A 23,740-nucleotide genomic window follows, 5' to 3' on the forward strand; every position below is an offset into this window, starting at 1 on the left:
TATACATTTTAGAAAGTTTTTCTGGAGTTTGATGCCATCTATACGTCATCTTCATTGTGTTTTCCCTGAGATTGTAGCATGGCCCCTCTCACTTTCGACACTGCAGACACAGATGGGCAGTCACTGCCAAGCTGCATTTCATACACCCAGTTCTTCTCTTAGGAAAATAAATCTTACAAATTCCATGCACTGCACGGATTCATGAGCCAAAACAACCAAATCATGTTCCCATCACCCAACATATTAATCTCTTTTAATCCACTGACAAGGCGCTGAATCAGAGTCCCCCAAAGCTGGCACCACTCCTTTCTGAGACTCACATTCTTCACTGCACTGTTTATGCCAGCTCACTGCAAAGAGCTTGGATTAGAGAGCGCACAGCTAAACAATGGAATGCACTCCTGCAAGTTTGACATGAGGAGGATAATGTTATCAGTGGCTACTAGCCACAATGGCTATTCTCTGCTTTCACAGTCAGAGGCTGTACGGTAATTTTTCTGAATACCAGTTCCTGGGAATTGCAGGTAGGCAGAGTGCTGCAAAACCATCAACTGTCCCAAAAAAACCCGAACATCCCATTTTTGTGCAAGAGTACAATGGCCATTGGGGGTGCCTTGCTCTCACATGATTTCAAGCCAAGATCTCACCCCGAAGAAAGCATTTTTGGGGTCCACGACCTTACATGGCACCCCAGCACATGTGCTTTAGCGCACCATACCGCACCCCCCAAAAAACTTTTTCTGGGTCCACAATTTTGTGCAGGTCATGTGACATGTAGGATTTTGGACCTGGAAGACGGTGTGCCAGATTTGGATTGTGTCGTGTTGGAGGGTATGAATGCTGTTGTGCTCAAGTTCCGCTTGCCGGTATCCCAAAGGCATCTGATTCACCAAAGTGATTGGCCCTTTGATTTAATAAAAAATACCTTCATGGCCAGTCAAAACATCACAAAATACTGAGCAAGCTTTTTGAGACCACCTGAACTCTCTTCATCAGATAGGGTGGAGATATTGAGTGGGTGGGGACTGGTTTTCTATTGAAGGCATAACGTCTGCCTTGGTCAACCCAGTTTTGTTTTGTTACATAGTCTTAGAGCTTATCCCCACTCTTTATGTGCTTTAATATTTCCATGTCCAAGCGGCGTTGTTGGTTTGTTTCCTTTTGGTTTTGCCCCAGAGCTTTGCACGTCGAGGTCCCCAGGTCACTTCCAATAAAACACAATTCACACATAATTTTTGTTTAAGGTTTTTGGCATAATTTTGGCCACAACTTTATTAAAATACACAAATGTGAGTGGTTGCTTAGGCATTGGTTAAGACTATCTGTCCCCTGACCCGGGACAGAACTGAATTCCGGACTCCAGCAAAAGCCAGTAAGGGAAAACAATATTGGGGAGAAGACGGAGCTGAACCCCAGGCCCTCACTTCTCCCCACATGCTCCCAGGGGCTTGCGCAGCCCAATTCCCATTCCAGGGATTTGGACGAAAGCATGGCGAGCCCCTGGATTCCTTTAACGGGATTCCCTTGCAGCAGCAGCATCCTTACCCACAGCCAATCCTTACCCTTCCACCCACCAATTTTTTAACCAGTGCCTAACTGCAACCTTACAAGTTGTGATGATTTGCTACACAGTAGGCAAAAACCAAATGGCACCAGCCAATTAGCCAGATGGACAAAATTCCTACCAGGCCCCTACCCCAACAGCAGACGACCCCATGACAGGCATAGCAAGGTCAACGCAACCGCAATGCAAATAGGGAGGGTGGGCAGGTGATCCGGTGGTTACAGCGAAAGAGAAAGCTCCAAGCTGCGAGCCCCACAATATAAAACCTCTGGTCCCTCCCCCACAATTGGCAACATCAAATTTACCCCAGCAACCCATACATCCAATCACTGCCTAGGGCGAACTAAACGTTCCTGCCCGGCAACAGGGGGTGGCCTGTTAGACCCCACCGCAACACATGCTCTCTGTTAAGGAGAACACGCTTTCCCGCACAGAAACCTGCTCTTTAAAGCTGAATTGATGCAAACATTTCTTCAGGTTTTGTGTGGACTGCCATTTGCTCCGACTGAGCTTTAAAGAGCGGGTTTTCATGGGGAAAGCTCCAGAGCAAAGAAAGGGGGGGTGCTTGGACACTGAGCTTTAAATCTGTGCCTGGAAAAAGCAGAGGAAAGGTAAGCATGAGCCATTTCAAAGGGCACAAGACAGCATATTGGTGCTCCCAATTTTGAAGGCTGCCCTGCAACGTGACCCAGTAGACAGACTGTTCCATCAGGGCTCAAGAGAAGTCTGAGTTCCTTTTCAGATGATGAAACATAAGCCTTTCGTCTCTGACAGCTCCAGATGAAGCCACCCCTCCCCAATAAAGCAGCGGTGCAGAAGATAACCGAGAATCTGGGTGGACCAGTCCAACCAGAAAGATTATTCTATACCAGTCTGGGCAAATCAAGGTCGAGTCTGTAAGGTGGGTGGAAGAATCTGATTCCTTGGGGTTCCTATGTTCTATGTGGGGCTTCAATGGAAAGCGGGGGCATGCAATCCGCTTTTAAAAGTTAGAGCAGACTCCCATAACAGAAGAAAAAGACTTACAGACCCTTGGTAGGCTTTTGAACATGCAGCCCTGCTTTCACATGCATTTGGAGTAGTCTGTGCTCACCAGAGCTTGGCAGGAAACTGTGAGTTGGAGGTGAGTTTCTCCCGTGCGCTCAGAAAGTAGATTAGTTCCAGCAGAAACTCCCAGCATGCAGGAATACAATTCAGCCCAATCCACCTTTCTCATCTCACATGAATTACGAACCTTCTCTCACCCCTTTTGGCTAGCAGCTGTTGTTGAGGCTGGGTTAACCTTTAGGCAAAAAAAGAGCCCATCATTTTCCTGGCTTGGGAGATGCAAGCTATATACACCTGTGACATCAGCTTGAGTTGCTCAGGTATGTTTTCCTCTGGGCAGCTGAGAAGTCCCCCTTTAATAAGAACCTAAGACTAGCAATGCTGGATGAGACCATGGAGCATCAAAGTCCAACATCCTGTTAACAAGGTGACCACCCAGATGCTTGTGGGATTCCCACAAGAGCCCTCTCCCTTCCTGCAGTTTCCAGCAACTGGTATTCAGAAGCATTTTCATCTGCATTTTTTTATATGTGACGCGGGTGGTGCTGTGGTCTAAACCACAGAGCCTAGGGCGTGCCAATCAAAAGATCAGCAGTTCCAATCCCCATGACGGGGTGAGCTCCCATTGTTTGGTCCCAGCTCCTGCCCACCTAGCAGTTCGAAAGCATGTCAAGTGCAAGTAGATAAATAGGTACCACTCCGGCGGGAAGGTAAACGGCGTTTCCGTGCACTGCTCTGGTTCGCCAGAGGCAGCTTAGTCATGCTGGCCACATAACCCAGAAGCTGCTTGCGGACAAATGCCTCAGCCTATAGAGCGAGATGAGCACACAACCTCAGAGTCATCCATGACTAGACCTAACAGTCGGGGTACCTTTACCTTCCAGCCAAGTATCCCTACAGCTCCCTCCTGTGGGAGCGAGTTCTGCAGTTTAACTTTGCACTCTTCCCTCATTTGATCACTGAGACAACGACACCTTTGGGTGTCTGCAGTGTCGCCTTTGGGTGCCTGCATTAGGCTACTTTCTTTCTAACACCCCTCTCTATCCTGCATCCAAGCAAGCAAGAGTTCAAGGATACCATATTTTTCTGTGTAAAACACGCCCCCATGTATAACACACACACACGATTTGGGGGGGGGAATGCGGGGGGGGAGATTCCCCAAAGTTGTTGAGCTTTTTTGGGGGAGGATTGCACAGAATTGTTGAGCTTTTTAGGGAGGGGAGGATTGGACTATGCAGAATTGGATAAGATGACAGGAAGAATTTGAAACCAGTGGGACTAACAATTCTTGAAAGATTGGAGTAAATATACGAGTTATTTGAAAGACAATTTAACCAGCTGACTACGCTTGTAGGACTACAATAAGTTTTGTAAGGAGAACTATACAAAATATTGCAGAAAAGATTTGTGATAATGGTTTTTAAGTTATGGATTATTAAAAGTAATAGTTACTATAATAAATGTAAGAGGTTTGAAAATCATTAGACGCAGTTGATGGAAGTCTCAGGCTAATATAGCCAAAATGTTGTATAAGATGAGATTATATGTTCTGTTTGGAAAATATATGTAAAAACTAATAAAAATGTATATTAAAAAAAAGAAAGAAAACAGCCCTTGCAGCAGCCACCAATAACAATCTCCAACTCGTGGCAGCAACCTATCCCACAGCCCCACAATGCACTACCCATGTATAAGACGACCCCTAATCTTGAACATGATTTTGGAATTAAAAAACATAGTCTTATACACAGAAAAGTACGGTATATTCTGACCAGGTTAAAAAAAGCACTCGAGCAGGGTGTGAATTAAACCAGTGAGGGATGTGGCCTCAGGGAAGACCAGGGCTGGATTAATGATTAAGCAAAATAAGCCTGTGCTTAGGGCATCAAGGGGGGGCACCACAGAAATTTTCCATTGCCAGATTTTTAACATCAATGGTCACAAATTGTTCATATGCTCAGGTGAAGTATATTTAAAGAAAATCCCAACAGAACAACTATGCAGCAAGGCAGGCTTGGTGCCTTATCTCTACTCAGTATAGAAGCAGGTGTGTTTTGTAAGATTAGCTTTGAGGATCTGACCAAAGACTTTGCGATTAGAAAAAGTAGGAGAGAAAAAATTCAAGTATAAAGAAAACGGAAGTATACCAAAACAAACATTATTTTCCATCATGCTGTAGGTTTTGTTTCATTTTGAAAAAATAAAATTTTATTTTAAGGTTTATTGTTGTTTTATATTTTGAATTAGATATACATGGAGGCACCATGTATAAGTGCTTAGGGACTCTAAAGGTCTTAATCCGGCTCTGGGAGAGACCCAATGGCCAGACAGAGAGGCATTTGGCTGCATTTGGGGCCAAGGCCTGAAGTTCCCCACCCTGGTTATGGCTTAGGAGTAGAGTCTGATGTTCTGAGTAATTCTTTGCTGAATCCTGTGACTCCTTAAATATGACGCAAACACACACACACTCCCTACAGTTCACAACTATTCCTATGCATTGCTCTTCCTACAGATTCAGCAGGATTTCCCTTCCTTAGCCAAAGAAATAAGAAAAAAGTAAAACCTGAATCCTTCCTGTTGTGTAGATGGCAGGCTAGTCCTGTGACAATAGCAAGAGAGACAGAATTTTAAAATCTTCGTTCTCCTCTTGTAGCAACTTACCTTACCCACCACAAGGGGGCAGAGAAGTTCCATCAGAGTAGCCCATGCCCAGAAGCCTTAAGCAACAAATTTCAAAGGGGATATATGATGCAAATCAGAATCATAGAGCTGGGAAGAGGAAGCCTCAAAGGTCATCCAGACCAACCCTCTTCGGGTGCAGGAAATCTACTACAGAATTCTTGCTAGGTGGCCATCCACCTTAAAGACTTCTAATAAAGGAGAATCCACCATAGAGTTGTCACCCATCCCATATAACACAGGATTGTCCCGTATTTCAATGTAAAATGCCATGTCCTGTATTGATTTAATACAGGAAGCAGTTTGTCCTGTATTTCCTCTTTCTCTCTCTCTCTCTCTCTCTCTCTCTCTCTCTCTCTCTCTCTCTCTCCCTTCCCCCCCCCCATACCCTCCAATGCTTTGAAGCCAAAATTCGGGATGCCATCTTGCTGTTTTTTGTGGCAAGAGCATGCCGGCCATTTTGGTTGTCATGATCATGCGCAATTTCGTTCCCCCCAAAAGTGCTTTTTCACGTACGGTGCCCACAAATGTGTGTTTTGGGGGCACTGCATGACATTTCAGCCCTGAGAAAAAAAGCCTTTTTCAGGGTGAAATGCACCGCAAAATCGCGTGAGATCATGGCAACCAAAATGACCGCCATGCTCTCATAATTAAAATGTGGGGTGTCCCGGTCTGGGACACTTGTGGGGTGTGCAATCCCCCACCCAGTCCTGTCCTGTATTTTGGCAGACCCAAAAAAAGGTAAAGGTACCCCTGACCGTTAGGTCCAGTCGCGGATGACTCTGGGGTTGCGGCGCTCATCTCGCTCTATAGGCCAAGGGAGCTGGTGTTTGTCTGCAGACAGCTTCCGGGTCATGTGGCCAGCATGACTAAGCCGCTTCTGGGGAACCAGAGCAGCGCACGGAAACACCGCTTACCTTCCTGCGGGAGCAGTACCTATTTATCTACTTGACTTTGACGTGCTTTCAAACTGCTAGGTGGGCAGGAGCAGGGACTGAGCAATGGGGGCCAACCCTGTCAAGGGGATTCGAACCACTGACCTTCTGATCAGCAAGCCCTAGGCTCTGTGGTTTAGACCACAGTGCCACCTGGCAACTCTAATCCACCACCTTCTTAGGGAAACTGGTTCCAGTGTCACATAATACTGTCATAATTTTCTTCCTAATGTTGAGTTAAAGTTCCCTTGTCATTTTGTGGCAGTGACCCAGAGGGCCTCAATAAATGTGATAATGTGTATCCCTGTGAATCCTTGAGTGTGCTTCTAATAGAGAAGTTACGGTAGCCTGTTACTTTATGAAACTGGTGGTTTTGCAAGTTGCCATCCCATTGGGGCAGAAATACAGCTAATATGTGAATCACAAAGATACAGCTCAAAGCTAGAACAGAAGTTGCTACATGGTGCAAATGGCTACACGTAACACAGGTTCCCAACATGCACACTAACACAATGTAAGAAAACACGGTGGGAATCAGAACTTATTCAGCAGAAATTGCCAGTGCTTATTGCGCATGTGTTTTAAATATGAAATGAGGTAATGATGTATATGATTGGTGGAAATTGAAATGCTTTGTTTGAAATTTTATAAATACCACTGCCTGGACCAAGGTTGCAGTTTTGTGGAACAATTCGACTGTAACCTATTGCTTTGCAATAAACAACATTGGACTCCTAACTCCTCCCGTTTCCGAGTTTTATTGGCATAAACTCAGGAGATAAGCTATTTTTGGCTTACAACAGTTTGAAGTGAAACTGTGAAGCCATCAGATTCTACACTTTGGAGCCAAAAGGCTTCACCAGCCCGGTTTGCCCAAAGGTGAAATCCAGTACCCAGGTGGAGGGTTTCCCCTCTTAATCCCCTATTATTAATCCCAAGACCTCTTCACTGCTGCTGCTATGGGCAGCCTCCACTGCTACTCGATCAGTCCCTGCTGCTCTCAGGTGTGCAATGGAATCCTGCTGCACAGGTAAAATATTGCAGCAGCAGTGGCATGGAACAATGCCCACAACCCCGAAGCAGTGAGTGAAATAACACCCACAACAACAGCCAGGCGCAGGAGGCTGCAAAAGCATGCTACTTGGCGGTGCAAGGTCGCCTCCAGACTGTCGGTATTATGTGGGAGGCATTCCAGACAGGACATTTAGGTTTGTGTGAGTATTAAAACACCACTCTCCTGGGGCAGCGAGATCCAATTAAAAATGAAAACACTTTCTGTGGTTAGGAATATGACAGGAAAAGCAAACTTCAAGCGTGGGATGACGAAAAGATGAATGAGAAGACACATAGCCAAGCAAGTCAGGATAGATTGCTGTTTGTTGGCTAACCTCCCCACGAGCAAATCAGAACAAATGTTCAATGAAGACACCCCAGTTTACCGTGTGCTTGCTGCATTTCCAGGGCCAGGTTTTTAATGGATTTCACACTTCCTTGTCCAAAATACATACCCTGTACTTTGTAATAAAACACTACTGTGTGATGTGTTACTTCTCAAATCAGCTTCACTCCGACTGGAGTCCTTAAGCTGGTCCTTATTCATCTCTAGCCAAGGTGGGACCACCTTTGCACAGTGTAAAGACCACCCTGCCCTTTCAATACCCCTGGGTGTGTACAGAAACAGAAACGAATCTGACATTAATGAAGCTGTGCTGATGTGGACAATGCCTGGCGGGAGAGAACAGCTGTATACACTGTGGGGGACAACTTCACCGCACTCTAAGGCGCTAATGTGAACACACTCATCAGGAGTGCCAACTTGGCCCCGCGACTGTGGGTGCATGGCCCTGGCACAGAAATTTGTGGGTGCCCAGCCCCTTCATGGGGAATTTTGTGAGTGCTCGGGCACCCAGATCCCCAGGGAGTATGACACCCATAGTCTAACTTCTGCATTAAGCTTTGCGCAAGCAAATCAGGGTAGGTGCTCGATAACCACTCCGCTCTTAGGCTTTGGTGCAGCAGGCGAGAGATGGAGGTGACTGCTTAAAGGTCTTCCATGGACAGTAGCCATGCCAAGCTACTGTTCTTTGTGTCCTGCCACCACACCTGGAATGAAGGAAACAGTTCTCTAGTTTCAATCAGGGCAGCGAGAGAGAAGGAAGCCAAGGCTTCTGAGGTTGGCAGACGAGAAGCAGTTGCGAGGGTGTGTGGTCGCTTTGGGGAAGACTGACATTATTTCAAGACTGGTACTACAAGTCTGGGTGTCTCTGCCAACCTATTGCCGCCATCCTGGCATCGTTTGTAAACAGATCTCTCTTCCCTCGCAAGGAAACTGACCCTTCCCTGAAAGTTTCAGTCTGGGAAGTAGGGAGCAGAAGTCACAGAGGGTGCCGTGGAATCCAGCCTTGCATGCAACACTGCCACATTTTTGGACCAGATGCTGCAGTGCGCAGGCACCTGCGATGCATGGCAGACCAGAGCAATGTTGCAGGTGACAAAAATGCCGCATTGGCTGCAAGAATGCAACTGTGCATGCAGTGCTCGTCAAGTGCTTTCTGCCCTTCTCCTGTCTTTGGCCCTTTCGGTGGAGTCCATGCATCCTTAGGTGTCTGTCAGAGCAGTCGCATCATCATCATCAGGAGAGCGGGCAGCAGCAAGTGCAGCAGCATAGCCCCGGAGGTCAGCTCCGTGCTGCGGTTGCAGAGGGAGCCAGAGCAGCATCGGATGGAGGCATTCCGGCTCAGGCCCAGCAGCTGTGGCTTCTCCCAGCAAAGCTTCTCCAAGCTGCAGCCACGCAGCAACGTCTGGCCTTCCTCTAGAAACAAACACAGGTGAGACGTCCAGTACAGAGGCACAGGAAGGACTGGCAGATCATCTAGTCCCTGGAGCAGCTGAAAGCGGCAAAGAGGGAGATTCCAGGGGGCCCCCCTGCATTAAATGGAGCAGGCCATGCCCCCCAGGCCAACCGATTGGCTGGCCAGGGGATGACTCGATTAGGAATTCCCTCAATCGCGCGGAGGCTGAGAGCCAGCCCCCATGCGCATGGTGGGAGGGTGAAGCCTGCAACCCCACCTTCTTTCTACGTCGGAAGTGGCTTAGTAGTAATTATTATTATTATTACTACTACTATTATTATTATTTATACCCTGCTCATGTGGCTGGGTTTCTCCAGCCACTCTGGACACAATCAAACGTCAAACATTAAAAACTTCCCTAAACAGGGCTGCCTTCAGATGTCTTCTAAAAGTCAGATACAGTGGTACCTCAGGTTACAGATGCTTCAGGTTACAGACTCCGCTAACCCAGAAATAGTACCTTGGGTTAAGAATTTTGCTTCAGCGGCAGCAGCGGGAGGCCCCATTTGCTAAAGTGGTATCTCAGGTTAAGAACAGTTTCAGGTTAAGAACCGACCTCCGGAACGAATTAAGTTCTTAACCCAAGGTAGCACTGTAGTTGTTTATTTCATTGACATCTAGTGGGAGGGCATTCCACAGGGTGGGCGCCACCACTGAGAAGTCCCTCTGCCTGGTTGCCTGTAACCTCACTTATCCCGAGGGACCACTGTATTATTATTGCATAACTATAAGATCTCTAATGGCATCACCTCAATTCCACCCGCTTCCTAGTACCTACACACACATAAAGCTCACCTGTGACATTCACACACATGTTCTGGTCCCCAACGCACTTGACATGAGTCCAGTTCCCTGTGGCACATTCCCCTTGTCCTGAGTCACAGCAGCTGGCGCATTCCAGGCCATTTTCAGGCTTCCGCTTGACTCCTGGGAAACAAAGAGGAAACTGGGCTTTGACTTAGGTCAGGGGAACCCATTGACCATTCAGATGTTGTTGGACTACATTTCCCATCATCCCACGCTGGTGGGGGTTGGTAGGAGTCCAACAATATCTAGAGGTTCCTGTGTCCTTAAGTTCCTTCCAAGTTGCAGGTCCTCTGTCCCTGAAGACCACCCCTCCAAACCTAGGTCTGAGCACCACCACCAGTCCATCCTAGAAGCCAATTTCAGGACAGCAGGTCCAGTCTGCATGGATGCAAAGGGCAAGCCTCCTGTTCTAGCCCATACCTCACTGTGTCAGTTTGCTGTCACTATCCTGTTAAGTATAATTGATTTAATTCACACTGAAATGGGAATGGCTGTGTGTATTGGTGAAAAAGTTAAGTGGAAGATTCCATTGAAGTATGCTAAGCTAAATTAAGAGCAAAAAGGGCTCTCTTCTGCCTTGATGGGTGGATTATTAACCACTGTTGTTTTCTGCTAGCTAACATGTGAGTGTTTAACCTAAGATCACACTAGAGATATTGAATTGCAAATTCGCCATCTTGGAAGGGTGGTGGCTGAAGTATTTTGCTCTCAGACTCTGCGAGAGTAAGGGTGCAAATGCAGCTTTCCAGGTAAGCAGCCTCCAGCAAACTGCAGGCTGCAGGGAGAGACAGACTCTGCTTCTAGGTCTGTTGAAATTATGTCATATTTTGGAAGATGCTGAGCTTACGCCTTGGACAGACATACGCCTTATGGAACTGTTTGGATGTATCGTTTGGTGTTTCTGTTCTGTTTAGAATAAAGTTCTGCAAGGAAAGGTTTGAATAATATATAATGGGTCTGCACAATGCTTCATTTTCAAAAGGGGTCGTTTTTTATGTATCCAGTTGCTTCAAGCTGTGCACTATTAGTATCTGCAATATATTAAAGGCACAAATGTTACCTTGCTCTGAAAAGTGGCTGCAGATGCTCTTCTGTCCCGGCCGGCCATCATTACACAGCGGGGTGGAACAGCAGCTGATGTCCAGCCTTCCCGAGAGCTCTGGGAGTACATACTGGCGGCGGCACAGTGTCTCAAGGCCGCACGTCCGGTAGGTCATTTTCCAGGCACCGTCGGTCACTGGGAAGCAACATTCATTTATAAGAATAGCACATTGCAGCCTGCAAACATCTTAGAACAGGGGGTCTCAGAACTGGCTATGGCTTCATTGCTGGCCTGCTGCAAGCCAATGTACAAATTTCAGCCTTCCTCACTCCTTTAGGCTCTTGGCTTGCCTTCTCCAACCAAGTGACCTCCAAATGCTTTGGCCTACATACAACTCCCAAGAGCCCCAGCCTGCTGAGAGTTTATAGTCCCCCCAAAAAATCAGGAGGACACTAGGTTGACAAAGGCTCTCCTGGCCATTGTGTGTGGTTTGTTTCTTCCTTTTTTGCCCATCATCTCCCCCAGTTCTCACTTCCCCTCCTCCCTCCAGCCTTTGCCTCTTCCCCTCCTTCCTCTGGACCACTCATTCTTCCATCCCTCTATTATTAGGCACTGCTACTTCCTCCTCAGTCCCCTCCTCTTCATTTCCTAGGGCCCAGCTGCTTCTACCTTTGCTTCCCAAACACCTTCCTCACCTGCCTAGCTCTTAAGTTTAGAGCAGCTCTGCTAGTGGAAACCAGAGACCTGTCTGCCAGCCACATCCCTTCTGTGACTGCATAGCAGCATAGCCAGTTGTCATTCCTAGGCCCTTGCTCTTCAGTGTCGCCCATTTTGCTTCTGCAAAATGTGTATTTTGTGGTGCACACAACAGTTCCTCAGAGTTACAAATGTGCCCCCATCACCAGGTACCAAAAGGTTGTGGGACTCCTGTTTTGCATACAGCGGATGCTCGGGTCGCGAACGTGATCCATGTGGGAGGCACGTTCGCAACCCGCAGCGTTCGCAACTCGCAGCACCACACCTGCACACACGCGGGTTGCGATCCGGCGCTTCTGCACATGCGTGACTGCCGAAACCCGGAAGTAACCCTTTCCAGTACTTCCGGGTTTTTGCAGGTCTGTAACCCAAAAAAACGCAACCTGAACACCTGTAACCTGAGGTATGACTGTATTCATGATCCTCTCATGCTATGACAAATTCTCCCCACACCCTCAAAGCGCATCCCTTAACCCCTGCTGGTCTAGCACTATTGCTAATAAATTCCTTCCCAGCAAATGCAACATCCTTTTTGAGGAGGAGGGTTAATTCCGTAACACTATATCAAAACTTTGAAAGTCTACACAAACAAACATACACACATGTTTACTATATAGCGGGGGGGGGGGGCATTTTTGCCAACAGAGCACCTTGGATTGTGCAAAGATCTACAAGGTGCAGGGAGTAAGCAGGATTTGACCAACTTGGTGCACTTTCAGTATGTACTGTAAGCAGGGCTTCCTTTTTCCCAAACCGCTTTCACATTCCTTTTTTCTCCCTGCCCCCAACAGCCTCCCATTCACACTCTGTCCTTTCAATAGCCTCTGATATACGTATTCCAAAAGAGGCCCCAGCTTACCAGTAAAATCCATGCACTGGTTCATGTCCCCCAAACACTTGATCCGGGTGGCATTCCCTGGAGCACACTCTCCAGTGCCTCGATCGAAGCAGCTGTAACACTCCATGCCATTGGGCACCTGGGGAGAACTGGCCGGAACTGAAAAGGCAGAGAAGGGTGACAGTTTACTGTGTGATTTGTATTGCATTGCACTGCATTGTCTGTAATCCCAGGTCAGATTCCAACATACAATGCAACTCAGTTTTCAATATCTTTAAGTAAAACACATAATAATAATAATAATAATAATAATAATAATAATAAATTTATTATTTATACCCCACCCATCTGGCTGTGTTTCCCCAGCCACTCTGGGCGGCTCCCAACAGAATATTAAAAACACAATAAAACATCAAACATTAAAAACTTCCCTAAACAGCTGCCTGCTTTTAATGTAAGTATTTTTTTAGCGAGGGCACAGGAAGCAAGTTGTTGCACATCGTACAAACGAAACTTACTTGAGAAATAAATCATGTTCCAGTCCTAGTAGGGTTTCTCTCTCATGAAACCACTGTAGCCACAACAGTAGCCAATTAACTCTGTACATCAGGAAAGAAATTTGTAGCTAGATAAAACTCAGATCTGTGCCCTACTCATCCCTGGACTAAGTAAGCCCCACTTTTGCTGGTATATCATCTCTTTTTTAAAAAAAAAAATCTCATTTCCCTTCAACAGCCATGATTTCATCACCTCTAAGCTGATGCTTTGGGTCTTTTTCTGCATGATATTCTGGCTCCAAGCATTTATAAGTGAAAACAGAGCGCTTTAAACAAATTCCCCTCCTCTCGATTATTCAATTGTCCTCACTTTCTCGGATCCAAGCACTACTGCATCAGTCTAGAGGTCAATAACAACAGTGGATCTCATTGAGGAGGATGTGAGTTGTTTCGACTCCAGATGTTTCAGGTTACGACCCCAGATGTTGTGACTCAATATTTGACCTCACATGGAGGAGGCACATGAAGAAGGGCCTCAAGTGATGAGCACAGAGTCTGGGTTGGTTTATATGGGGAGAGGCAGTCTCCAGGTACTGCGGTCCTGAGTTCGGGACCTGCTACCCGCCACAAGAAAACTCCCCAAAGGGTTTTGCTTCTCTCCACTCACCGCCTGTGAAACGGATGTTGCAGAGGTCTGAGTCACAGTAGTAAGTATTGTGCACCTCTCGGTCATCTTCAGAGTACACATTGGCTGTGCGGTTGGATACGCCCTCCCCAGAGCAGCCTTTCATGACGTATTCGGCTATTTCCAGGTCTGGGGACATAAAATGCAGGGAATTGAAAATACGGAGAGAAACAGCCACATCAGTGCATTTAGAGCCATTAGCCCTGGAGGAAATAAGGCACTGAAATATACTCAGAGTCGCAAAGTGATTTCATGCTCTTTATTCAGCTCATAGTGGTGAGGAGGAATGAATGAATGTCCCCTCAAAGTATCTGCTTTATATACATTATTTACACAATGGGCTGCACATGATTGGCTAATTCCGGAATTCTACTGTAAGCCAATCAGGTTGTGGATTCACTTCTATCTGGAGCATGATTGGGTGGTTCCTGCCAACCAATCATACTGCTGTATTGTTCTAGGACCAATCAGAATGCTGCCTTTTGGATCCTATTGTTCTAGGACCAATCAGACTGCTGCAGTTTGGATCCTATTCAACTCAGTACATAACACCCCTCCCCTCTAAGTCCCAGTCCTGCCCGGGAGGTCGCATTCATAGTCCTCAAGGTACGCCGGCAGCCTACGTGTGCGTTGCGACCTGGGGTGTTCCCTGGTCCGGGGTTCAGGTTCTGGCTCTTGTTCCAAGGATGCTGGCTGTGATGGGGCTGTTTGGTCTGGCGCAACCGGCTCGCTCAGTCGTGGTTCTGGTTCCGGTGTCCTTTCGGCCTCACGGGTCCTCTCTGTATTTACTGATTCTGCCTCTCCTGCTTGCCCCTGCTGCTCTATGGGCCCCACTGCCCCACTGTTCCCTTAGGACTCCTCTGACCTGTCCTCCTCCTCCTGGTTTTCTCCCGGGAATCGTCGCCGTATCTGGTCACAGTGGCGGCGCCAGCATTGCCCCCCATCTGTTAGCACCTCGTATGACACGGGGCCAGTGACCCTGGTGACTCTGGCAGGTACCCATGCAGGGCCTGCCCCAAAATTCTTTGCGTACACTGGGTCCTGGGCCTCGAAGGTCCGGGGGTTCCTGCCTTCCCCCACCACTACCTCATCCTGAGCTCTATCGGGGTGAAGGCGGTCCAATCTGATTGCAAGGCGCCGACCCATTAGTAGTTCAGCGGGGCTCCGGCCAGTCGTTGAGCTGCGGGTGCTGTGCTGTGCTAGAAGGAATGTGGCAAGGCGGTACTCCCAATCCCCTTGCGTCATGCAGCGAAGGGTGTCCTTGGTGGTCCGCACCATGCGTTCTGCTTGGCCATTGGTGGCTGGGTGGAATGGCGCCGAACGGATGTGGCGGATGGCGTTCTGCGCTGTGAAGGTTTGGAATTCTCCTGACGTAAATGCAGTCCCGTTGTCTGAGACGAGAGTGTCAGGGAGCCCGTGGGTTGCAAACAGCCTGCGTAGTACCCGGATGACTGCGGACGTAGAAGTGAACGGTACCAGTGCGACTTCCAGCCATTTGGTGTAGGAGTCCACCACTATGAAGAATGTTTTCCCCTGAAAGGGGCCAGCGAAGTCCACATGCAGGCGTGACCATGGTGCTCGGGCGGACTCCCAGGACTGGACTGGGGCCCTTGGGGGATCTGGGCGGGATTCTTGGCAGGCCTGGCAGTGTTTGACCCAGGCCTCTATCTCTCCATCGATCCCCGGCCACCACACATAACTCCTGGCAAGGGCCTTCATTCTTACTACCCCTGGGTGTGTCTCGTGTAGGGCTGTGAGGACCCTTTTGCGGAGGGGATGGGGAACAACGACCCTGCTTCCCCATAACAGGCACCCCTTGTGGGCTGACAGTTCATGTTTGTGGGTTGTGTAGCCGGCGAATTCTGGCCCGGGGCTGCTGCTGGGCCATCCCCTCCACACCCAGTCCAGGACCCGGGAGATGACCCTATCTTTCTTGGAATGGTGTGCAACTTCTTGTGCCTGAATGGGGCGGTCGGGAAGCAGCTCCAGGCTCATAACCTCTTGTGCAGGTGCTGGGTCGGGGCCTGTTTCCGGTAGTGGTAGCCTGCTGAGGGTGTCCGCATGGCCCATCGCCTTCCCAGGGCGGTGAATCAGTGCATACTGGTAGCTGGCAAGGAAAATTGACCACCTGAGGACACGAGGAGACAGCACTTGGGGGGGCTGCTTTTCGGGGGCAAACAAGCCAAGCAACGGCTTGTGGTCAGTCACCACGGTGAAGGGCCGCCCGTACAAGAAATCATGGAATTTTTTTACTCCCTTCACGATTGCCAGACCCTCCTTGTCGATTTGCGAGTAGTTCCGCTCGGTTGCATTGAGTGTCTGGGGAAAGTATGCCACCGGTACCTCTCTTCCATCCGGGCATTGGTGTCCCAGGACAGCGCCAATGCCATAGGGCGAGGCGTCGCATGCTAGCACCACCGGCAGCCTCTCGTCGAAGTGTGCCAAGACCGAGTTTGAGACAAGCAAGTCCTTGACTGCCTGGAATGCGGCCTCCTGGCGCTGGCCCCACACCCAAGGGGCCCGCTTGTCCAGGAGTCTGTGTAGGGGCTCCGCTACCGCCGCCTTGTGGGGAAGGAAGGAATGGTAAAAGTTCAATAGTCCCAAGAAGGCCTGAAGTTCAGTCTTGTTCTTGGGTGCTGGGGCATCACAAATGGCCCGTACCTTGTCCCCAGTCGGGTGGACCCCTTCTGTGTCCACCATAAATCCCAGAAAGTCCACCTGAGGCACTCCTAGTAGACATTTTTCCCGCTTCACCTTGAGACCCGCCGTCTGGAAACGGTGCAGAACGGTGCGGAGGCGGTCCTCAAACTCCTCTGGTGTGGGCCCGGCAATCAACACATCATCGAAGAAGGGGGTGACGCCAGGAATCCCTTTAAGGAGAGAGTCCATTAGATTCTGGAATATGCCTGGTGCCACGCTGACACCGAATTGCAGCCGCTTTACCCTGAACGCTCCTCTGTGCGTCACAATCATCTGTGCCTCTGCTGTGGCCTCATCTACTGGCAGCTGTTGATATGCTTGGGCCAAGTCCAGCTTGCCAAAAATTTTCGACCCAGCCAGGGTGGCAAGGACATGGCTGACCACTGGCACTGGGTATGCATGGGCCGTGAGGGCCTTGTTTATGGTACATTTGTAGTCTGCGCAGATGCGGACCGAACCATTAGGCTTGACGGGTGTGATGATTGGGGTTTCCCAGGGGGCATTAGGCACCGGCTCCAGCACTCCTTGCTCCACGAGTCGGTCCAATTCCTCGTCTATACGGGGTTTCAGGGCGAACGGGACCCGGCGGGCCTTGAGCCTGACCGGTCGTACTGCGGGGTCAAGCTGTAGAGCAATGGGGGGGCCCGTATACTGTCCCAATTTCCCATCGAAAACCCCCGGAAATTCCTTGCATATGGCGTCCACGTCCACTTGTAAGCTCGTGTGGTTCACCCCGGTGATGGCTAGCCCCAGTGGTCCAAACCATGCCAATCCCAGTAAGCTAATGTAGGGGCCTTTGACCACAAGCAAGTCCAGTTGCCGCGTCCGCCCTCGGTATTGCACCCTGAAGGTCCCCACCCCCATTATGGGGACCATACATTTCTGGAAGTCCCGGAGGGTGAATGGGGCCAGCCTGAGTTTGGGACCCCCAGTAGGACACAGTTTCCTTAAGGTCCTTGCCGAGATTATGGATAGAGTTGAACCCGTGTCAAGCTCCATGCGGCATGGGGCCCCCTCTATCTGTACCTCTACATAAATTTTCTCTACATTGGGGTGGGGCAACTGGTATACCTGGAAGTCCGTGAGCTCCGTCGAGTTGCCTTGGGGTGTTGGGCCCCGGGACCTGGGGCTCTTGGATTGGTCATCTGATGCCTGGCGTCGGGTGGGCCAAGCCCGACACACCCGGGCGATGTGTCCCAATTTTCTGCACTGCCTGCACTCTGCGTTGCGGAAACGGCAGGTCCTCCTCTCGTGACTTTCTCCACAGCTTGCGCAGTTCCTTCCTTCTCGTCGAGGCAGCTGTGGTATGTGGGCTGCTTGAGTGCGCTGCTGTACTCGGTACACCTCCTCCCTGTTGGATCCTGAGTCGTCGGTGAGGTCTTTGTGGTGGACCCTCGGTTGGGACGGCTGGCTCGGCCGTGCCTCTTGCGTCGACCTTTCGGCAGCTTCCGTTGCCAGGGCCTCCTCCAGAGCGACCTGGAACGTTAGGTTCTTCTTAGCGTAGAGGTGTCATTGCAGCTTCTCATCCTTCAGGCCACCGACGAGGCGGTCACGAAGCATGTTCTCCAGCTCTGAGAAGTTGCAGAACCGGGCAGCTTGGCGGAGAGAGGTCACAAACCCAGTTACGGTTTCCCCAGGGGCTTGCCGCTTTGCGTAGAAGGCATTTCGACGAGCCACCACTGAGGGCTGTGGCGAAAAGTGCCCCTTCAGCTGTTCCATTATTGTTTTGTATGGAACAGTAGCGACGTCTTCAGGTGCAAGGAGAGCCCGGGCGATTTCAAACGTCTCCTCTCCGCAGACACTGAAGAATATTGCCCTCTTCTTGGCGTCTTCTTCATCGGTGACCCCTTTGGCTTCTAGGAGGAAGGTGAAACGGGAGGCGTACGCTTCCCAGTCTCCAGATGCTGGGTTGAACGGCGAGAAGCTGCTGTCGGTTGCCATTCTGAGTTCCTTGTGTCCCGGAGCTGAAGCCTGGATACACGGTGCGAGGCAGCGGTGCGGCAGGTGTGGTGCTGCGGTGCTGTGTGTGGCAGTCAGCTCAGTGGGATCCCATCCTCGTCGCCAGTGAAATATACTCAGAGTCGCAAAGTGATTTCATGCTCTTTATTCAGCTCATAGTGGTGAGGAGGAATGAATGAATGTCCCCTCAAAGTATCTGCTTTATATACATTATTTACACAATGGGCTGCACATGATTGGCTAATTCCGGAATTCTACTGTAAGCCAATCAGGTTGTGGATTCACTTCTATCTGGAGCATGATTGGGTGGTTCCTGCCAACCAATCATACTGATGTATTGTTCTAGGACCAATCAGACTGCTGCCTTTTGGATCCTATTGTTCTAGGACCAATCAGACTGCTGCAGTTTGGATCCTATTCAACTCAGTACATAACAGGCACCATAGCCTGAAAGTTCTTGAAGCATCTGCTCCTCACCATGTCAGGATGTTTACTTAGGTATCCCATCCGCACGATAACATGTGAAGCACTATGATACCACTTTAAACAGTCGTGTAAACATCCTGGCAGGAAAGAGCAACACTCAGGTTTGAGTCTCGGTGTCTTTCATTAAGTAAACAAGCAAGCATGCAAACAGTGTGACTCACCTGGCAGCATAAAAACTCCAGCGTAGTTGTTTGTATCTGGAAGACAATTGGGAGGCAGATGATCAGTAAAGCGGTCTGGGGCTCAAATGAGGCACAGTTGCTTCTTTCGTTTGTTCTGCCAGAACGTTTCACACCAGGCGTGCCGACTCTAGGGGGCCAAAGGCACCTTGGCCCCCTCAAAATTTGTTTTAAGGGGGCCGAACCCCCTCAGTCTTAAGGTGCCCCTGCATGCGTCACATGCGTGGCACACAATATGTGTCATAGGTACAGAGGTCTGCTCCTCCAGAGCACTCAGGCTCCTGCGTCAAGCGTACCTTGCACATGCGTCATAACACATGTGCAACATGTGTGACATCACACGTACACCTCATGTGCCAGCCCCCCCCCAATCTTGGGGGCAACCCAACGCCTTCACCAGAGATGGAGAACCTATGTCCCTCCATAACTTCCTGGACTCCAACTCCCATCAGTCCCAGACACCATGGCCAATGGCCAGGCATGATGGGGCCTGTAGGTCACATTCGCACTATACAGTTTAAGCACTATTATACCACTTAAGCAGTCCTCCCCCAAGGAATTCTGGGAACTGTAGTTTGTCAAGGGTGCTAAGAGCTGTTAGGAAGACCATTGGTTCCCCTCCTAGAACTACAATTCCCAGAGTGGTTTAACAGTCAATCCCTCTTCACAGAGGGCTCTGAGAACTCTAGGTCTGGGAGGAGACCCGTGCTTTTTTGTTCTCTTACAGAAGAGCTTGATGGTGGATGAGAAGCAGGAGCGATCCCTGGGCGTACAGAGCTGCTCGGACTGGACGCATTCATGGAACATCCCCACGCACTGATAGCACCGCAGGCTGTTGGCTGAAAGGGTAAAAACAATAGATTAGCCAAACAAAAACCATGAACACTGATGGTAGGAAAGGTGGGGTTTTGCCACTGCTAAGGCAGCACACAGGATGTGACCCCAAGACTTCCATGTTATTTCCTCTCTGGGGAGGGAGAAGCAGTTGCTGGTTGCTTTCAAACTGCTTGTAGATTTATAATTGCTTTTCTATATTCCAGTGTTTTAACAGTGTTCAGCACTGGATGACTCAGCAAGCAGACTAAGCTTGTGCTTAGGGCTAACAAAAACGATATGGGAGGGGGGGTTACATTTGACATTTTTTAATATAAAAAAGCATTAAAAGTAGCCATGATAGGGAAGAAATCAGAACTTTGTTAGACTTCCTCACACTCTTTCCTCATTTTTTATTACTTCTACCCAAATTAACCAAGGGGCATCCTACTAATGTTTATTGAAATAATGATCCTGTTATGTTCTGCAATAAATCTATTTTTTTTGTATTTTAAAACTTTATTTTATGGTTTACTGTTGTTTTTATTTTGAATTTACATTGTAGGAGTGGCCTATGGGGGTTGTGTCCAATGCTGGTTCAGCTCAGAGGGCTTATCCACACTTGTCCCATGCCTGGAAAGCACGAGTCTAAGCAGTTTTCCCCTTGCCCCACTCCTTTCCCAGGGAAAACCCGCTCTCTAGTGCTAAATTGGAGCAAATGTCAGTCTGGAGAAAATCCATTGACATTTGCTTCGATTATGCACTAAAGAGTGGTTCCCCTCGAGGGAAAGCTGCAGAATAAGAGGAATTGTGGGTCATCCCAGAGTAAACTCATTGAAATTAATGGGCATGACTAACTTAGGTAGAATTTGGCAGGAAGGAGGGTGGGGCCAAAACTAAAATTGATTGGCTTTGCCGGCCATTGGCTCTGACTCCCCCTTACTAATTGCCTCGCCCCGAAACTTTTGCAGGAGCCAATAGTAATGAGCGTGGGATTGCATATACCCACCGTGATACCACAGCGAGCGCAAGTCATCTGTTTCTTCATTTTTACAACATTTATATACCTTTTGATTGTAAGCAGAACCTTTACGCGGTTTGCAAATAATGAAACAAACATTACAATTATCAATTAAAGTTAAAAAAGAGGTGTTTGGAAAATTCAAGATGTAATTCAAATCAACAGTTGAGCTTTAAAAGAGCTTAAAACACACATCAACTTCTGTATGCCTGGATAGACTTGCCGGAACAAAGATATTTTTAGCAAACACCGAAAATAGTAAAACAAAGGTACTGCCTGGTGGTGCACAGGTTTTTCCTTCCATCCGTTCACCTATAGAACGGAGTGGAGGAGATCAAAATCCCCACACAACCTTCCTCCACCTCCAGTACAAGATGCAGGAGGGAGACAATGGCAATGGCATTATTTTTCATTGCTTGCACTGGTCCTGGGCGGGTTGGGTTGCCTGGCAGATCAGCCAAAGAGGATCTGCTATGGAGGCAGAATATCCTGGTTTCAATTATTTGGCTTCTGCAGGTAGGGCTAGGAATGTCCCTCTGCCAGAAACCTTGGAGAGCCTTTGGTGTTAGTCAGTGTAGGCAATCCTGAGATAGATGGACTATTTGTCTGACTCAGTATAAAAACTCTTTCTGTGTTCCTGCAAGAAATATTCTGTGGGAGAGGGGGAGGAAAAGAATAGAAGCCTTTCCCCCCTCAAGCCCTGCTTTGCTCTGCCTTAAAAAGGTAAAGGTACCCCTGCCCGTACGGGCCAGTCATGTCCAACTCTGAGGTTGCGCGCCCATCTCGCTTAAGAGGCCGGGGGCCAGCGCTGTCCAAAGATACTTCCGGGTCACATGGCCAGCGTGACAAGCTGCATCTGGCGAGCCAGCGCAGCACACGGAAACGCCGTTTACCTTCCCGCTAGTAAACAGTCCCTATTTATCTACTTGCACCCGGGGGTGCTTTCGAACTGCTAGGTTGGCAGGCGCTGGGACCGAGCAACGGGAGCGCACCCCGCCGCGGGGATTCGAACCACCGACCTGACGATCGGCAAGTCCTAGGCGCTGAGGTTTTACCCACAGCGCCACCCGCATCTCAAGCACCACCCGCGTCTCTGTCTTATTCCACAGCAAAAATCCACCATTAAGCAACTTAATGAATAGATCTTACCTGCAGCCAACATGGAGAAGAAGACCATAGCTATCGCCAGCACAGCCTGGCTCCTGTGCCGGAACATCTCCCGTTCTCCCATCGTCTTTGTGGGTTAGGCAAGTGGCTGTTTTCCCTTTCCAGTAAAAAGTGTGTTTGCAACAGCCGCGTCTGGCTAGGTTTAACCGGAAGATGCGTCCTGTAACCTAAAGCCAGCTGGAGGTTTCTGGGAACTCCTGCAATCCACTCTCCAAAAGCCAAAGAGGCTGGGTTTGGCAGAAGACAAGGTGCAAGATACAGTATGTTTCTCTTGGGAAATTCACCACCATTGATTTCCAGAGTACAAACAGGAGGCTTGTTTGGAGATTCCAGCTTAACACAACCTTTGTGGGTTTTTTAACTGCATAGCAAACAGAAGGGTTATTTCTGTGGACTTCAGACTCCAGAGATATTCCCCAAGCAGCCTACTTTCATCCCCTGGAAAATCAACAGAAACGTAAGATTTAGATTCATTCATCTGTATATGTAGTCATCAGGGCAAAAGATTTTGACAGTGCAAAAGTAACACAAAGGTGACATCGATAGAAGTCAACTCAGACCCAAACAGGCTGTGATGTAAATGAGCTTAAAGTGCTAATGTTCCCTGGCTGATCGTAGCATGTCCCTTTAAACAAAGATATTTCAAATGAAAATGTTAAAGAAAAATGGGATGAAATAAAAAAAGGAATTAATGCAAACCTGAATGGAATTAGGTAAAACGTACATGAATAAAAGCATAAGAAAAACTTACAGTTGTGAATCTCCCTGACAAGATATGGCAGAAACATAAGGGGCACATTGAGCCCATTAACTTTCCATGCAACGCACCGCTGCTCTTCAGGATTTCGGTTCTCCTGACTTGCTGGCCCCTTCTGAACACAGTCTAATTTCTGGGTACCCAACCATAGGGAAAAAGTCAAAAAGTGGGTTCAGAGAACCACAGTGCACTGAGGCTTCTGGGGACACCCTTCCCACTGCTGTCCTCCAAAGAGTGCTCTGGAATGGGTTTTCGCTGGGATCAAAGTATCAGATCTGTAGTACTGGAGTCTGGGGGCAAATGGAAATGCTGCCAGACCGCACTGGAGGCTGCAACAAAGAAAGCTTTTTTTGCCCTTCTCCTTCTGCTCCCAAGCCAAGAAGGCCAGCACACCCCCAAGCTAGCCGCCCAGGCAAGGAAAACTGCAGCTGCCCAGCCACTGACGGTCCAACTGAAAATTATTCACACCTGACCTTCCATGAAGGTCTCTCATGCTCCACCTCTGGGGTTGGTCAGCCTCCCATTTAAGAAATACTGCTGTACGCACAAGCACATGACCTCCGACATTTCACAAAACAAAAACAGAAGCATGTTTGTAACACCCTATTCTCACATCAAAGATACAACATAGGGTTCCCAGACCTCCAGGGCTGACCCCAGATTGAAAAAGTTTCCCCACCCCTGAACTCCCAACAGATGGATATCCAATTTCTGCTTAAATTCTTCCAAGGAAGGAGAGTTCCCTGTTAAGTTCTTATTTAATACTAGGGGCTGCTACCTGTCCTTGCTTCATTCACCAGTCGGCAACTATGCAGTCCTCAGCGTGACGGCATCCTTACAATTCATTATATAGATAGATATGGCAAGGTTACTCACTTTGTCGACCCAGAACAAGAGGCTGCTTATTAAGGCTAGCACACAACAACAACGGAAAATGAAAATATGCCCCTGAATAA

The 23,740-nt window shown here is 48.7% G+C and overlaps 1 protein-coding gene across 5 annotated transcripts in view; it reads right to left on the reverse strand.

Moving 5' to 3' along the window:
* Positions 1-8,065: 8,065 nt before the first annotated feature.
* Positions 8,066-23,740, reverse strand: part of LOC310768873 (urokinase plasminogen activator surface receptor-like) — a 39,972-nt gene continuing 24,297 nt past the window's right edge. For all 5 annotated transcript variants that reach the window (XM_083627758.1, XM_083627756.1, XM_083627754.1 and 2 more), the window contains 8 exons: positions 22,010-22,465; positions 19,752-19,865; positions 19,009-19,044; positions 13,685-13,831; positions 12,542-12,679; positions 10,945-11,121; positions 9,873-10,004; positions 8,066-9,037 (listed from right to left, as the gene is read on the reverse strand). In XM_083627758.1, the coding sequence (XP_083483884.1) occupies positions 8,835-9,037; positions 9,873-10,004; positions 10,945-11,121; positions 12,542-12,679; positions 13,685-13,831; positions 19,009-19,044; positions 19,752-19,865; positions 22,010-22,091 (1,029 nt within the window). In that variant the 5' untranslated portion in view covers positions 22,092-22,465 and the 3' untranslated portion in view covers positions 8,066-8,834. The remainder of the gene's footprint in view (positions 9,038-9,872; positions 10,005-10,944; positions 11,122-12,541; positions 12,680-13,684; positions 13,832-19,008; positions 19,045-19,751; positions 19,866-22,009; positions 22,466-23,740) is intronic.

Source organism: Podarcis filfolensis (assembly GCF_964270895.1).
Source record: "Podarcis filfolensis genome assembly, chromosome: 8".
NCBI classification, from domain to species: Eukaryota; Metazoa; Chordata; class Lepidosauria; order Squamata; family Lacertidae; genus Podarcis; species Podarcis filfolensis.